We start from the raw sequence: 16,370 nt of genomic DNA, 5'->3' as shown, positions 1-16,370 counted from the left end.
ATTCAATGTAATGATATGAATAATCCAGGGACCAGGGAGGGGGAAAGGATTCATGCATGCATATTCTCAGCCATCGTAATCTGTTGTCTTGTGATGATTGGTGAAACTGTTACAAAAATAAGCCCTGCTTACGCACAGTTCTCTTGGCTTTCTTCCCCCCAATCCTTTTGCTTTTTCTTACTGATGATAATGATTTACTGCCCATGTTGAGACTAGTCAATCTTACCCCTCAAAGAGGCAAGGAAGATATGCCAACTTCATTTTCATAATACGACTTGACTATTATGCAGGATGCTACTTACCGAACTCACAAGGATACTATGATATTTCTTTTTTTTTCATTGTAGCCGGCCCCCACCCGTGACCCTGTCAATTATTTAAATCGCTCACTCGCTCCTAGAACCACTGAGTCATTCTCATTGCTTAAAATCAATCACTTCGAAAGTAACATATACAGGTGATATCTTCTACGCCAAATGAAGTTCCCACCAAGTGATAGCACGATGACCACCAACGAGAATATCCCAACAGTGCACATGGACAAAACAGGAACTGATGTGAAAAAGGCGGAGCAGGCGACATACTCAAAACCCCAGGAATCTCCACCTGATTCTACGAATGTTGAAGATCGTGAGTCGTGAAGCCCAAATACCGGAAACTGTCAACCAAAAAAAAACCATGGTATTTTGCACATGTGTACTTATTCATGTCTTCTAGCCAAGAGTATGGAATCCATATCAGGACCAAGGTTCGTGTTTAAATCTTCAACCCAAAATCTAGAAGAGACCTAACAGGGGCTTCCATATAGCAAGGATGCTCAGCGTGAGCCAGGCTCTTCAGCGGAGGAAAGCAAAGCCAGAAGTGAAGAAGAGCCAATTGTCTGGCAGGAAATAAAAATCACACGGTTGGCCCCTGAAAAGTGGCGGAAGGTCAAGAAAGAGAAAACCGTCGATACTCATCAGAGTGTTCTCCTCACTGCCACGAGAGGCAACGGAAGCACCATATCGGAAGCAAAACGAGTGAAAAACCAGTCGATTGCCATCAATCCAAGCCCTGAAGCTTCAAATCAAATTTTCAAGCCATACCGGTTGGCGATTAACTCGATTTTCCTCTTGCGTATTCTAGAGGAATGCACAGAAATAACTTTTAGGGAGGCGCAGAATGTTTTGGTTCGACCTTTCAAATGCTTAGTGGAGTTTGAGTCAGAGATTCGTGAGGCTTTAGAAAAGGCCGAATTGCAAAGCGCAGAGGCAGATGCCACTATTGGGCATTTATTGCATGAATCTGACGATAGCAAGATCCGGATTCATGGAACTGCTACTAGTGAGCGCATTGAACAGGGACCAATTGAACAGGGCCCCAAAAACCGGAATGAACTCGCTATCCTGAAAGCAAGGGAGCGGGACGAATTGCGCTGTCTGGTTGAGTTTATGGATACAGACATGAAAGACATATTTGACATGAAGCGTCGGATTAAATCCGAATCTGTTGACCAAATTGCCTTTGAACATCTTTGGCTTTTCTTCAAACCCGGTGATTTGACCTCTCTTTGCCCTGATAATGATGCAAGTCGAAGACAAGCCTTTCGAATCTTGAGTGTTACCGGTGGAAGAGTATGCTTTGATAAGTCACGAAAATCGTCGTTTGATCCCGTTAAAGACCGAAACTGGGATTCGGATTCGGAGAACGATGAAAAAGTCTGTGATTCTGTCAGATTCTCTGGCGCTGAAAGAACAAATTTCATAATCGATGCGTTCTATCTCGATTCAGATGGCTATGCAATTGCCCCAAGAGCGAAAAGATTTGTCGTTTCGCCCTATTCTGGGGAGAGATCCGTCTTCTCCCTTCCGCTGCGGCATTTTGATTTTGAAGCAGAAAAACTTCAGATTCAAAAAGATCTACTGACTCGGGGGTCGCGTTTTCTCGAATTGGTTTCTCGGAAGCACAATATGCATTCCACACATACCATGTACTCTGGTTCTACAATTCAAGAGTCAAACTTTGTATCCTCGCGCTACAAAAATTGGAAGATCAATTCAACAGAGGTATGTCCCAATCTCGAAACTTGATTTGCTAAGTACTGACTGTCTCTGTCATTTTCCTTTTTTTAGATACATGGAGAGATCATTATAGACCAGGAAGCCGCGTTACAGCATTTTAAGGAAACTTACTACTACTTTAGCTTCCGTGCCGGTGGCGCAATTCTGACATCTCCCACTGCGATGGACATGCGAGAGTGTGTTGATTTCTTGGCATTTGACGGTGACATAGTCATCACTGATGTCTTTGACGACTCGGTATTTGAACAGGCCAGGTACCAGGTGTTTCTGGACTCTACCAATCAACTGAACAGTCGCTCTATTGCCACTAACGCCTTTTCTGACGAGGATCTCTTGCTATTACCCCCTCGAGTCTATGGCTACTCACTATTGGATCATCGATGGGCTGCCTTCAATATCAACTTTCTGAAGGACTTGATTGCTAGCAGAGGAAAAGACGGCTGGGCTAAGATTGAAGATCTCGTGCTCCCCGAAAATCACAAAACCATCCTCCAGGCACTTGTAACAAACCAGTTCCAGCAGTCTGCTTTAGAGTTTACTGGTGATAGAGGCCCACAAAATCAGTTCAGTATGGACGTCGTTCCTGCAAAGGGCAAGGGGTTGATAATCCTGCTTCATGGCGCACCTGGGGTGGGCAAAACTTCAACAGCAGAATGTATCGCGGCCAAATTGAAGCGACCAATCTTACCTATCACATGTGGCGATATTGGAACCAATGCGACCGATGCAGAAAATAATCTTGAATCATTCTGCAACTTGGCAGATAGGTGGAGGTGCGTGCTTCTCCTGGACGAGGCCGATGTTTTCTTGGCAAAGCGCGAACGTGGGGATATCAAGAGAAATAGCTTGGTTTCCGGTACGTATCATTGATATTCTTGAGACTGGAAGAGAGGAAAGCAAGTGAGACTAATTCAACAATCGCAGTATTCCTAAGGGTACTCGAATATTTCTCCGGGGTGATCATTTTGACAACAAATCGAGTTGGCGAGTTTGATGAGGCTTTCAGATCTCGTATCCACATTTGCCTGTACTACCCACAGCTAGGAAAGGGAGAGGTCAAGCAAATCTGGCAAAAGAACCTGCAGCGACTGAAGAGCGGTCCCCTGAACATTGACATCGAAGAAAAAGAGATCGAGAAGTTTGCAGACGACCTTTGGCAGCGTAATGCCCACAAACCAAGCCGGCGTTGGAATGGGAGACAAATCAAAAATGCATTCCAGACAGCCATCGCACTTGCAAACTGGGAATACCAAGAATCTGGTGCCAAAAAGAGACCAAGACCAATTTTGCGGGTCCGCCACTTTCGAAAAGTCGCCAAGCTGGCAGCTCACTTTGATGATTACATTAGTGAGATTTACGACCTACCCGACGTTGATACATACGGGGAGTTGGCTAGAAGATCTGAGATCCGGAAGGACAGCAGTTCTCCTCGTAAACAGTTCAAGAATCCGCGAGATGGGTCGCGCGCGGATCACCGAAGGTCCACTCGGCGGCGAAGCATTGATCAGGACAGCCTTAGCGGCTCCGACGATAGCTTCGGTAGCAACAGCGAAGCAATGGATCCAGAGGACAACAGATCACAGGAAGAAGATGACGAATCTTGTTCGGATGATGATTCCGACAAGATCAAAGAGTTGGAGATGGAGCTAAAGCTGAAGAAGATGAAAGAGAAGAGAAAGGCCAAGCGGCACAACAAATAGAGTACTGTGTGGTACTTGGTATATGTATGTAAGCTTAAGATGAACAAACAAGCGTGGCAAATTCAATCTGAGAATTTGGGGAATTAATGGATGTCATGGTTCAAATGTTTATTCATCCGGGTTCAGATAGAGAACATTGAAAACAGGCTACATTCAGCCCAGCGAGGTCAATGACTGGAACTAGATTGCAAAAATTATCAAATCTTTGGATCCCAAAACGGGTCAAGTATCTCGTTCGTCATTCACCTGGCCTTTGACCGTGCTACACCCCCGCAGACCGTGCAAGGCAGCAAGTTCTACCGCTGGTCTCAGTACTTCACTCATTCCAAACCGAGCATTAAATTGATGGAAAGTTGGTTCAAACTAATTTAGCTTATCTAATACTAGGTAGGGTTTTAGCCTCCGATAATAGAAGTGTGAGTGTATGTATACATGACTGGGCTCCCCTGAGAGGTCTTTCCAACATACAGAACGGCGTTGGAACTCGGGGTTACACTAGCACTATCACGTTCATACTTGGTATTTAAACAAAGATAGATGAGGAATATTTAACAAGCACGTACATTTCAACTTGTATTTCAATGAGACAATTTGATGGGAGTAGCACCAAGCGGCTTGAGAACGTCAACAAATAATCAACCTTGGGGCCAGGGGGAACGATTATTCCACTATGGATTGTACTGAAGTGCCAGTTGGCAAATCAACGTCGCTGGAGCTAATTGTGGCTCGCCTTGGAACCAACTTTCATAGCATCATCCATTTGGCCGACCCAGTCCATCGCATTTTGGATTTTACCAATGGCCTTTCGCTCATAACAGTCCCCTCCCCCAAGAGGCCATTCCTTTAACGTGATAACATCGGAGGGATCGGAGTCATATGTCAAATTCCACACAAAATGGGGCTTAGAACCATTTTTGTTCACCAATCGACGCTTGAACATAGGCCCGCCTTCGCACAATCTACCTTCATCGCACGAATCGTCCTTGTGTTTCAAACGAGCTTGATCAAATCTGTACTTGACAACGGGGTGGATGTATTCGAAGGTTTCGCCCAGAGACTTGCTTCGGTCGCCAGCCACATAAGCATATCGGCCTGGCGTGCGGACATGCTTTCCATTCAGCCAGTACATCTTGCTGTAGCTGTCCTCCATTGCAGCAGTTCCCCAGTCGTAGGACCGATTTTCTTCAAAAGGAGGGACTGGGCCAGCAGTCAGAGGGTGTCTAATTGCTGAGGCAACCTCAAATGACCTGCGCAAGGCCCATGTTCCCCAAGTTTCATCTTTTGTCATTATGTTCCAATCCAACCGCTTTTTATTCTCGATCCGGAAGTTCGCTTCGCGAAGATCGTACTCTTGATTAATATGCGCTTCGTTGAGAGATAAGTGTTTCTTCAGTTGATCCAGCATCCAGGAATAAGCGATGTTTGACATTTCTTCCATATTTCCCTTGTTGTGCATAGTCTCGGATGCACCTCCGCCAACGTTGATATGATATCCTGGAAACCAAACTTGTACGAGCTCAGTAGGTTTTTTCGATCTGTCTTGGTAGTTTATGAGATGTCGAAGAGAATCGTTCCATTTCAGAGCGAGGGCATTGACTTCACCAGCGATCTCATTGATTGAGGCATCGGTCGGGAGTTTAGCCCTCTTTCCTGCTTTGGTTTCTTTCTTTGGAGTCTTTAGTTTCTTGGCTTTCTGCAAATTTTTCTCGTAAGCTTCCTTATTTTCCTTGACTGCGTTCTTCAGGAGTTCCTCCTTGGTACCATCCTTCTGAGGGGGCACAAAGAACAGGGTGGGCTCGAATGCCTTGCGTTGTTCATCGATAGCAAGGGCCTGGAAAGCGTATTTTATATCTACAGAAATATCATGTTAGCGATGAAGACTTGCGTGAAAAAAAAAAACTAGAAACCCCGAGATATCAACTTACGCGTCGAGAGGCCCACACTCTGCCACTCAGGGTTCTCCTTCCAACTGAGCCATTGAGGTATTTTGACCCCAGCGACCTCTGGCATCCCGATAGCACCAACAGTGTCATAAACACCAACCACTTCCACTGCCCTCGAGCCTTTCTGAGCCCAGTCATCACCCGATTTCGCATCACCAGCGCCCTGAGTGATATCTGCCGTTCCCCACATCCATTCAAACCAACTCTTGCTGTGGAAAAACCGCTTGCCCTTGTTGTCCTTGTTGGTTTTGAAGGTCTTGTAGTTTTTCCAAAGCTCAGGGAACTTGTTGAGGTCCGCCTTATTGCAGAGTCCAATGTCGGTAATAACTCCAGCGATTGAACGGGCAGTAAAAGCGCCTCGGGAGAAACCAAAGGCCATAATCTGGTCACCAGGATTCCAGTTCAGCACACAATAATTGTATGCTTCAATGACATTTCCTTCAAATCCGGAGCCAGTAGCACCCTCGTGAATGGTACCAAGTAAGAGCGAGGACGTGCTCCCAATGCCAGAGTCGTACCAGACAATCTGCTGGAATTCGTTTCCCTCGGCATCGGTTCCGATAGGATTTATGGCGCGGCAGAGGCGTGTGACGTTGGAGGGGACGTTCTTTTCTCCCGAGACTGACGACTGCCAGGTACCATCACAGCAAATAATGATGCGCTTGGGTCTAGGTTTGCGCTCCCTGTCTTGTTTATGCCGCTGCTGGAAATCAAATTCGCTATCTGCGTGACCGGTAGACTTCTTAGCAGATCCGTTGTGAACCATGGTGGCTATTTTCAAGCTTGGAAGAACTTGAGGTTGGCCTTTGAAGAATGAGCTTTGGAAAATCAGTGTTCACGATCCGAAAATAGCACCTAGTATTAACGTCCTTGGCCAAATTTATATCTTCATGCTGAGATCGCAGTACATATCTTCAACCCCTCGAAAGGGGCATGGACCATCCATCCTTTCCCAAGATTCGCCGCTCGAGGGTTCTAGATGTCAAGAAAGGCCCGAATTCTCTCGCTCCGAATGCCCAATGTTGCCTCGTATCCATCTCAAATGGGAAGCTGTCGACGCTCAGCTCTCGTTTTAGTCGGCCGGACTGACTCAAGATGCAGTTTCAGGCAAAATCCGGCTGCAAGCCATGTTCGACTTTTCAGCTTTCCATATCGTTCAGCTTTGCAAGTTTTTTTGTCAAGCCAATAGAAGCGTGTATTTGCTCGGCATAGATAAGTTTAGTCTTCATGCGGGTATATCACACGTGGAAATAACGCGTTCCCCACCTTGCAGAAATAATTGGGGGTGGCTGGCTGAGTTGTGACAAAAGAAACGACTAGGAAGGCGCGTCGAGCTCGAGGTATGATTTGTCACAGCCACTGAGCCAGTCTGAACGACCCGGTACCGAGTATGTGATTCAGTTAGCCCACTGGATCAGAGTGGTGAGTATAACTAAAGAGCGGCACATGCATGCGCGGCGCGCAGCTAAAGTTCCGGGCAGAGTAGGTACCTCTAGGTCCTAGTTAGGTAGTAGGGAGTAGCCCTGGATGTATCCAACCCTGAAGTTTACGTACTACTACGTACGCACTTGATACCCAAGTACACAAGATCAGTACTTCAGATACTAGGTATTGAATTTTTCTTCTCGGGGAATTCATGTGACGAAAAAGACCGCAGGGCCCAGGCACGTAGTAAAGGGGGAGAAAATCACACACATCACACATGCATTAAACAGGACTAGTGCTTTGAGGATTACAGTTTACGCAACGCGTGTAGCCCAGAGACAGAAGGAAAAGAATTCCTTGACATGGGAACATGGATATGCCCGCTGTTTCGCAACCTGGAAGTAGGGTAAGGAACTCAAAGCACGGAAAGATATCGGTTTTAAGTAGAATACCCAAGTGTGAAATAGACAGCAAGCATTGTTACCGTTGAACTGGACTCGAACTACAGAGATGAAATGTAATGAACTGTAGATGGAACAGTTTGAACTTGGGACAGATAATGATTTGGTAATAGATGCTTGGTAAAGGGAAGTTCAGGATAAGAAGGAACACCAAGAACGGGCAATTCAAACCAGGTTCACCGCTTCCCTAACCCGGTCGCCACACCGGGCCCATGTAACTATAGCTACGTCACCTGACAGTTTGTCAGGACTCAGGAGTCAGGACTCAGGATGCCTATTACGATCACGTGATGCGGCGGCCGATAGAGGCCACCGGGTCACATCCCCTTTCCGACCGGCAGAAAGTAAATTACGAGTAATTCAAAATCATATTAGTTTTTGAACTCCATTATGTTCAGCGCTGTAAAAATAAAATACTGACAAAAGCTCAGTACTGGAGATAGGTACCGAGTAGGTAATGTACCCACTACTCAGTACCCAGATCCTATTCAAATGAAGATACAGGTACTATCTTCATCCATCCAAGCCAAATACAAGAAAGATTTACATGTTCATGTCCCCGGTAAGCTACAACATTATTTACTCTTGTGCTGGAATCCTTCAGTGAAAAGGATACACCCAATCACACCAGCCAAGGACCCGATTCCCGCCCCGCCAACGACTCCGCGCCAACCCCCTAATATGGCCACTGGCCGCCTCTGCAAAGTCACTGCAAGAGCACCCATGACTGCTCCCGGCTCACTCCAGTTATCCATTGCCAACTGCCCTATATTATATCGCAATCTCCAACTGCGATCACTCCACTCAATATCCTCTCGACCCCACATTCTGGCAACCATCCCAGCTGCTGATATTCCGGCGCCGATGATACTTCCGGTACCCGCCGAGCGGAGGAGAAGAGGCATGGCAAGAGATCGACGTTTGAACGCAGATTCAATAGTACAACTTATTAAGCCAAGCGCCGTGCCTAGCTGAAAGCCACGGCTGGCGACATGGGTGGCGAGAATAGTTCGCGCCAGAGGTTGGTCTTCGGCGTACTCGGCTGTGGGGTAAAAGTGGGACATTGGGACTTATTAACAATCAATAACTTGTTATTGGAATGGTTGATCCTGGATCGTTTGAAGAGGCAAGTCCTCCTGACTTTAGGTAGAGAATTCCTGCTGACACGAAGGTGGCGGGAAACCCGGATTGATGAATACCACCGGAAAATGTTCTGGCCCGAAAAGTGGTCGGCGTACTTTTGGTGTATTCAACCTACACCATACTGTATTCATCATCTGTGGTTTGTTTTTATTCTTTTTTTAAAACTTTTTTTTTTTTTTTTTTTTTTTTTTTTACAAAATTTTGAAATAATCATGGAGGACTGGATGAGAAGCAATACAGTTTGCTCTGTAGTTGTTGGTCTTAAAAGCCCCAATTCACTTCAGCTTCACCATTATCAATTTCGTGGAGCCACATGGGCAAGACTTCCTCATTCTTAGCCAAAGAACCTACCCGCAGTCATGTGAGTTTCAAAAATTGGAGGCATAGTGCTTCTCAGGCTCATCCCACTGGTTCCTTCTGATTCGTGGCCAGATTCTTCAAATCCCTGCAATCATAGGTCGTGATCAATAATCAGACTAAAAGCACACACATTGTTGTCAGACAAATAGGATTCATTTTATCCTTTGTGGTTTTGTTCGAATCTTCATTGCCAGTTGCCAATGTTCCCTCGCTGTCATACCCTCTAGACCTCAATTAAAGGCCAAGGTAAGGGCTCGTCTCTTGTAAATCTCGGCACTAATTTGAAATCGATACCCAGTTGCTCACACATAGTATGAAGTCGTCCAGTGTGTACGATGACAAAGAGGGAGACTGAAACCATGCTATAGCCCATCGAACGCGTCATCCATTCTGGAAAGCCATCCTGGATCTCGAGGACTTTGAGGTTTGGGAATCTTTCTCGCTGAGTTAATAAATTTTCAAGAGTTTCGACCATGGGGCCCAAGTCTTCCCTACAGTGATAGACCAACTGGAGATATTCAAGACCAAAAGGGAGAATATCCACCAAGGATACCATTGGTAAGCCAGTCATTCCATAGCCCATGAGGGGGCGCCATGGAATTCTGAGTTCACGGAGACGATGAAATCTAGCAAGTGACCCAAAGGCGCCCCAGTTGATGTCCTCCCCATCTGGAATCCAATCCTTTGCGGGCTTGGTGTCACCATTGTTGTTGATACGAAGGACACGAAGACTGTGCTTCTGTGTGTATAGGCTTGTGTAAAGGGCATTGGGGCAAAATGTGTGTCCTTGTTCATCCCTGATGACTTTGTCCCGGTGTTGATAGTCGAATACCTCCAAGGAGATACTTGATTCAATGAACTCCTTCAATCCAAACTTAGCATTACATCGCCGAAGATAGAGTTGCTTGATTCCCTTGATTCCAGACGCTCTCGTGGAAAGCCTCTTATTTTCAAAATAATCCTGGTCTGGACATTCACATATTCCGTCCGCGGAAAAAACGCGTAAAGCTGGGAATTCAAGGAGTGGGAAAAGCATGGTTGACAAGGGAGCATCAAATTCGCTGCAATTTCGGATCCTGACCCATTCCAAGCGTCGCAACATCGGGTTGGAGTCAAAAGGTCGTTCGCTGGCGGCAGCTCGAGCGAGAATAGTTAACAAGTATTTTGCTGAGCCGTTGAACTCAAGCGTAAGTGCCCGGACAGATTCGAGTGAAACCGTCAGCATTGCAAACCAGGCATCGGGATCTCCCTTCATTAGATCCTTTCCCCATTCTGTCCTGTATTTATTCGAAGGACTTGCTTGCTGGAGTGTATTCTTGAACGGTTTGATACTGTTTCGACTCTTTTTATCCCGGGTTGATGACCATTCAAGAGTCAAGAATTGAATCGCGCGTCCGATTTGTGGGTTTCTCTGGACAGCACGAGCTAGACGGTAGGCTTGGTGGCCTTCAACTTCAACACGCTCGTAGGCTTTAAAAAACGCGTCCAAATACCACTGCCGGCAAACAAGCAGCATCTGGCGACGGTCTTTTCCATCGAGGTAGTCAGCTATGAGACACAGAATGTCATAATGCAAGAGAGGCATAGCCGTGGGAAAGCAAGTCCGACTTGCTAAGAGAAAGGCACAGCGTCGATGGATGAAAAGAATGTTAGGAAGAAAATGGACAATGTCAAAAGGAGAAAGATTGAAAGGAAAGGATTCAAGATCAAAATGTTGGCCGGGTGAGGTTGGTGTAAACATTCAATGTTTCTGCACGTTGGAAAAGTGAGGGCTCAAACATTGATACCTCCTGCGCGGTTGAAAGAGAGTACACGTAGAACGTACATTCCAAATAGCCATTTAAATCCATGGAAAAAGCCGCTTTATATGAATCTTGTATCGATGATATAAATAAATTATTATCTATCATATATAAATGCCAAAACAACATTTCAATGTTGAAACGAAAGATTGAAGAATGTTTGAAAATGGAAGAAATCAGATACAAAATTCCTTTGGGTACTGAAGTAGACTGCACATGTGTAGGATGAAGGAAACAAACAACGGAAACTTGTGCGGTTCATTGGGTTTTTAATATTCAGAAAATGATCCACTATTTATCGCCTACTGAACGGCCATCTTCGCCGAGGCCTCGCATCAAGCAGTGTACCCTCCGCAAGTGGCAGAGTAGCAGTCACTGTAACCATTGTAGCCTCCATTCCAGGTGTATTGCAATGCCCCAGTCCACGAATAATCCCCGCTCTCCTCGTCGCAAAGGCAAGCACGCCACCACGATTCGTCTTCCGATTTTATCGTAAGGTCATTAGAAAGTTCCCAAAGACCATTGCTGTCTGGGTATTGACCTCCAGCGTCGGCATCGTACTCTTTCCACTGAGCCTCGGTTCCATAGAAATCCAAGCCGTAGTAAACACCGGTAACACCACCATCCACTGTCTCCGTGCCACCTCCCGCACAAAGTGCCACATTATCAGCATACACGTCCAGATCGTCACTGTATCCATCACAGTCTCCATCACTAGTGCGCTTGCGCGATGCTGCAGGTTTGTCGAACGCATTGAAAGCACCGAGACCGGCCGAACTTCCAGTGCCATTTACATAAAACATAGACACGGGCGCACCTAGTAAAGTCCCGTTGATGGAACGCTGAACCAGTATGGGGTTCTCATCGGTGGCGTTGATCACATGTGCCATTGTGATGATTGTATAGTTGCGGTTGACATCATGCATGATGCTTCGATTCCCAGACAGCATGTTGCTGACCGTCCTGTTTGCCAAGTGAGGATGGAGAACTGACCAATCGTAGTAGCCAGTTTCATGGCCGCGTGCCGCACGGGGAAGATCTCGACGACGACCTCCATTAGCGACAACTTGGCCATAATAGTCAAAAAATGGCACTAGCTCCACGCTTGTAAGGGAGTCTGACACCGCTTCTCTCCAGTCATTCCATGCGACGGCGAGGTCGGCGCGTCCGTCCCAGACAGAGAGCGCGCCCGTGGTGATTCCAATTGCAGCGCAGGCATATTGTAGCCAATTGGGAGCATCAAGCCACCAGCCTAGAACATGACATGTCACCTCACTGGCGACACCCAGACCAGTTACCCAATTCATGGGGGCGATGAAAACCTTGGTGGCTGCCCACACGAACCACGACAGAATACCGCGACGATTTGTATCGCTTTTGATTGCGGTACCTGGCTGCTTCGAGGGGGGGCTCTGGTAGGTTCCCCGAACAATAGCTTCCCCATCCCGCCCAAAGGCTGAGATTTTGCTGTGCAGGTGAACATGGAGTCCCTGGGGTAAGCCAAACTCACCACTAGATATTGCCTTGATCGGCTGGTCTAGTGGCTTGATGGATTGTGCGTAAACCCCGGCCCCATTGTTGTTCAAGGCTGAAAGCCATAAGATAAATAGCATAGCACGCATATGGATGCTATTTTGGTATATTTTCGCTTAATTGAAAACCACGGTCGAAGAGAGCTAGGGAGACTAATAGGCAGTTGGTCGGAAATTCGGAATTTATAATTTATCAATGTAGGTGCAGAGGTTGTGAGGCTCCAAGAATTTGAACTGGCTCCTGTAGAAGAGCTGAGACTTTTGATTCCAGGGATTTTGTCTCCCTTATATATGCTAAGGTTTCCTAAATTTATCAGCCAACATGAACCTCCAAAAAAAACCGAAGTCATGCTTAGGTGCTCGACCGAATCACTCCAAGGCCACCGAGGTCATTCCCGTCAATCTTCACGATTATTTTGCCTGCATGATCGTTTTACTCCCTCTCTACACAGGGCTGAAAAGAAAGTGATATTGTAAACAGTGAGATACAGTAAGCAAATGCGGGAAAGGGAAAAGTAAGTTTAGTGGATGCAGGTGAAATAACGAACCGGAGGGCCGCCTCCGCACTCACACATGCATCCCGTACAGCCTGGTCTTCAGATCGGCTTGGTGATTAGCCTGTCTTCTGAGTTCTGACAGCCCTACAGCCCTGTTTAGGTGCCTAGCGGGATCCGACGGGGGTACAACCACATATCTATAAGTGCCAAAAACATGGGAGCACGCAGAATAAGCCAATGATACTACGGATAAATGCACTGCCCACCTCAGCAATCACCCCGCCCTCACATACTTGCATCTGGAACTACTTAATATCGAATTTTTCCTTAATAAACCTCCAGGCCTGTGCGCAAGCCATGGATACTAACCGATATGAAGCCGCTGACTATATTAGGGAACGTGATGAAATCCATAAATCGCGCGTTCTACACAACATTTGAAATATCAAATATAGATCTTGGCATCGATAAGCTTCCAATGTTGGAGACGCTCACCATTTTATTATCATTCACCGGATATGTCTATAAGCTTGGAATTTCGAACATTATAGCTCCATCTCAAAATTGTTGTTGGGGGGTTTCAAGGTTCTCTTGCTAGTTTCAATTGATACCAGAATCTTTCAAATCCTTGGATCCTTGGCGTATACATATGCTTAAAGCTTGGTACAAATCTTGGTATCTTAGTAAGGCTTAAACCCCAAAGTCCCAGGGGAATGCCAAGAAACATCGCTGGGCAGGGTTTCTTAGTCAGATTTACGAACATGCCCAGCTGGATTCTTGGCACATGTATGGTTGAAATTGGCTGATTTTCTTATATCCAGTTCCTAATAAATAGTTATTCAAATGTTACTAGGTAGGGTGGACATTGTGGTAAAGCAGCCGGCTTCGTAGAGTGCATTTGGACATCAAGACCCGGATCATTCAATATCCCTGCATCTCGGTCAAGGAGGCGCTTTCAGGCCAGCTACTCATACGAGCCTTGGCATGTCACCATCAGTGCTTTGATGCAACAATATGCAGCCCTGTATCTATGTGAATATTAACTATCTGGTTCTTTTTTTAGCCTTCGGTAGAATGCAATACTTTGGGTAGTCTACACGGGAACCTCGACGACAGACTTTGAATCCTGTTTAGGTAAATGCACTGAACTCCACCTTTCAGTACAGCATTGTGAGAGCCAAGAAAGTTTCATTTGAGCTGAGCTGGGAGGGTGGGTGGTGGTCGCCGATCGACGGAAGATGGCATTCACCTGTCCTCGCCAGGCATATACTTCGTAATCGTATACGTAAAGCTGCCGCATTTAGTGCCAAATTCAACGCACAAACAAGTTTTCAATCAATTAGAATTGACGTTCGAGTCCATATACACGGCGATATGGCCCGATCGAACATAACAGATCGTCCTCGGCCGAACATTGAAGTAATGGAATTTCCACCAATTTTCGTGCACCAATATATTTACCCGGACATACTCTAGTCCCCACATGTGCATATGTACCGATAGGACGTAGCGGACAGGACTTCCCGTCATTCCAGCCGTGCGTACATGTACCTAACCGACATATGTATGATATACTGTGCACCTATCACCATACATTGACTACACATGTGCGCTCTTTTCTTCATATATAACCGTACATAGTGTATGTAGTATTAAGAACCAGTTGACAGGGCCTAACTGACAATCAGAGTTCACCACGAGCCATAGGCTTCCGCGCTATATGGATGTGGACTTGGACAATAATACCGTATGTACAGGATGTTTTAGCAGGGAGATAAGTATTATTAAAGCAATTTGCGGTCACGATGAAAGTGACGCGGCATTCATAAACATATCATTTTTTCTCGTTGATGAATGCTAAAAAGAGAAAAAGGTTCCTTGACACGTATGTTTGTAGCAAACAAAGGGGGTAGAAATAGCGAAAAAAAAAAAATTCATTTTAGTAAGACACTCACTTGTTAGTAGCGATGGGGTCATTGGTTCTCCATGCCAGGGAGCCAGGACCCAACATCGCCAACGTGTCTCTTCTTGTGGGGCACTGGACTGTGGCTGGGGTTGATTGCCAACGCTGACAGACTGGTGACAGAAAGTAACTCTCCCACATTCGTGCTCCCATCTCTTGCAAGAGCATTGCCGCCAGCTCCGTCAAGATGCCTCATAATTTTTTCCACGAGTTCTCCGCGTCCAGTGGCATGCAAGATGTTCCCAATGGACGCATGCAAGGCGAGGAACAAACTATTTGGAGAGGGGTACTGTGAATCCGGACTGTCTATCGTAATGAAATCAGGAATGAACTGTCGAAGGAAGGTATTGTGGAACTGGGGGAATGTTTTGACACGGTATCGACCAGAAATAGTGCTCTCCTCTAGGACCAGATTAAAACGGCCAAACTCCGCGTGCAGTGATGCAGTAAGCATCATAACATTATCAACACGGTTGACACTCTCGTCGCTCCTGTGAAAGAAATTTCGGATTGGTGGAAAATAACGGTACAGGCAGTTCCAGATTAGTGCATGTCGCCGTCTTTCATCTTTCTGAAAGTTTCCCAGACCAAAGGGGAGTATGTAGACGGCTTCCAGATCTGAAGTATGTGCGTCGACGGGTCGGCTATCGGATGCGTAGTCAAAGTCCCAGAATTTTGTCACCACGCATTGGTGGTTATCCCGCTGTAGACATATTCTCCGCAATTGCCCTTGTCGGCGGTTAATGGAATCAAAGTCATGCGAAAGAAGATCTTCAACGGAATCTTCTGCTCCGGGACGGGGGGAGGGAATAACCGCAGGTGTTTTACCACCTGTGACCACCATCGGTCTAAGCATAGCAGTATCAAGGTGGGTTGAGAGTTTCCGCAGGCGCTCGTCATCATCACAGCTATCGATGTCGCTGGCTAGGTGTACTTGCCCTTCGACCGGAAGGAATCGGAAGACAGACTCCAAGAAGTGGACGGTATCATCATCATCATTGAGTGGTGCATACCTTTCCAGCCGAGTGGATATCTTGTGCCGGGATTCATGGGGGTTGAAATCGTTGTCTAGTACGGGGGGGCTTAAGCTGCTGAGCGACTCAGGTAGTCGATCCATGGCTTAGATCTAGATATAGTAGTTGTTAGCTCGATCGATCGACGTGATGGTGCGGTTCTCTGAATACTAGTATGGTTAGTTACATACCAGAGCTGAGTAGCTACTAAAGTAGGCGGTAGCTACTTGAGTAGGCGGTACACACGTGACACTACGGTACACACTGCGGCGGCCGATAGAGGCCACATCCCAATTTCAACTTTCCGATCGGCAGAAAGTAAATGACGAGTAATTCCAAATTCATATTAGTTTTTGAACTCCGTTATGTTCAGCGCTCATTATACATTAAATCCTTGAACTCTATTATATATAATGCTATATTATATTAATTCTCTTTCTCTAGTTAAATTATCACAACAACTGGCAAGAA

General features: G+C 46.2%; 6 protein-coding genes across 6 annotated transcripts; 1 reads left to right on the top strand and 5 right to left on the bottom strand.

Moving 5' to 3' along the window:
- Positions 1 to 725: 725 nt before the first annotated feature.
- On the top strand, positions 726 to 3,760 carry N7466_001820 (ATP-binding protein; the record flags this gene model as incomplete). Its single annotated transcript, XM_057161218.1, has 4 exons — positions 726 to 748; positions 809 to 2,045; positions 2,112 to 2,916; positions 2,985 to 3,760. The coding sequence occupies 4 exons, from the start codon at positions 726 to 728 to the stop codon at positions 3,758 to 3,760; spliced, it is 2,841 nt and encodes a 946-aa protein (XP_057024503.1).
- A 715-nt stretch (positions 3,761 to 4,475) lies between these two features.
- On the bottom strand, positions 4,476 to 6,469 carry N7466_001819 (T6SS phospholipase effector Tle1-like catalytic domain-containing protein; the record flags this gene model as incomplete). Its single annotated transcript, XM_057161217.1, has 2 exons — positions 4,476 to 5,611; positions 5,686 to 6,469. The coding sequence occupies 2 exons, from the start codon at positions 6,467 to 6,469 to the stop codon at positions 4,476 to 4,478; spliced, it is 1,920 nt and encodes a 639-aa protein (XP_057024502.1).
- A 1,695-nt stretch (positions 6,470 to 8,164) lies between these two features.
- On the bottom strand, positions 8,165 to 8,653 carry N7466_001818 (uncharacterized protein; the record flags this gene model as incomplete). Its single annotated transcript, XM_057161216.1, has 1 exon — positions 8,165 to 8,653. The coding sequence occupies one exon, from the start codon at positions 8,651 to 8,653 to the stop codon at positions 8,165 to 8,167; it is 489 nt and encodes a 162-aa protein (XP_057024501.1).
- A 662-nt stretch (positions 8,654 to 9,315) lies between these two features.
- N7466_001817 (F-box protein) lies at positions 9,316 to 10,677 on the bottom strand (the record flags this gene model as incomplete). Its single annotated transcript, XM_057161215.1, has 1 exon — positions 9,316 to 10,677. The coding sequence occupies one exon, from the start codon at positions 10,675 to 10,677 to the stop codon at positions 9,316 to 9,318; it is 1,362 nt and encodes a 453-aa protein (XP_057024500.1).
- A 552-nt stretch (positions 10,678 to 11,229) lies between these two features.
- N7466_001816 (uncharacterized protein) lies at positions 11,230 to 12,516 on the bottom strand (the record flags this gene model as incomplete). The annotated part of the gene is made up of 1 exon (XM_057161214.1): positions 11,230 to 12,516. The coding sequence occupies one exon, from the start codon at positions 12,514 to 12,516 to the stop codon at positions 11,230 to 11,232; it is 1,287 nt and encodes a 428-aa protein (XP_057024499.1).
- Positions 12,517 to 14,896: 2,380 nt separating this feature from the next.
- N7466_001815 (uncharacterized protein) lies at positions 14,897 to 16,003 on the bottom strand (the record flags this gene model as incomplete). The annotated part of the gene is made up of 1 exon (XM_057161213.1): positions 14,897 to 16,003. One exon carries the CDS (start codon positions 16,001 to 16,003, stop codon positions 14,897 to 14,899), a length of 1,107 nt encoding a protein of 368 aa, XP_057024498.1.
- Between the last annotated feature and the right edge of the window lie 367 nt (positions 16,004 to 16,370).

This window comes from Penicillium verhagenii (genome assembly GCF_028828195.1).
Source record: "Penicillium verhagenii strain IBT 33310 chromosome Unknown utg000003l_segment0_segment0, whole genome shotgun sequence".
Lineage (NCBI taxonomy): Eukaryota > Fungi > Ascomycota > Eurotiomycetes > Eurotiales > Aspergillaceae > Penicillium > Penicillium verhagenii.
The sequence above is the reverse complement of the archived record's forward strand: the minus strand, read 5'-3'. Positions and strand labels throughout refer to the sequence as shown.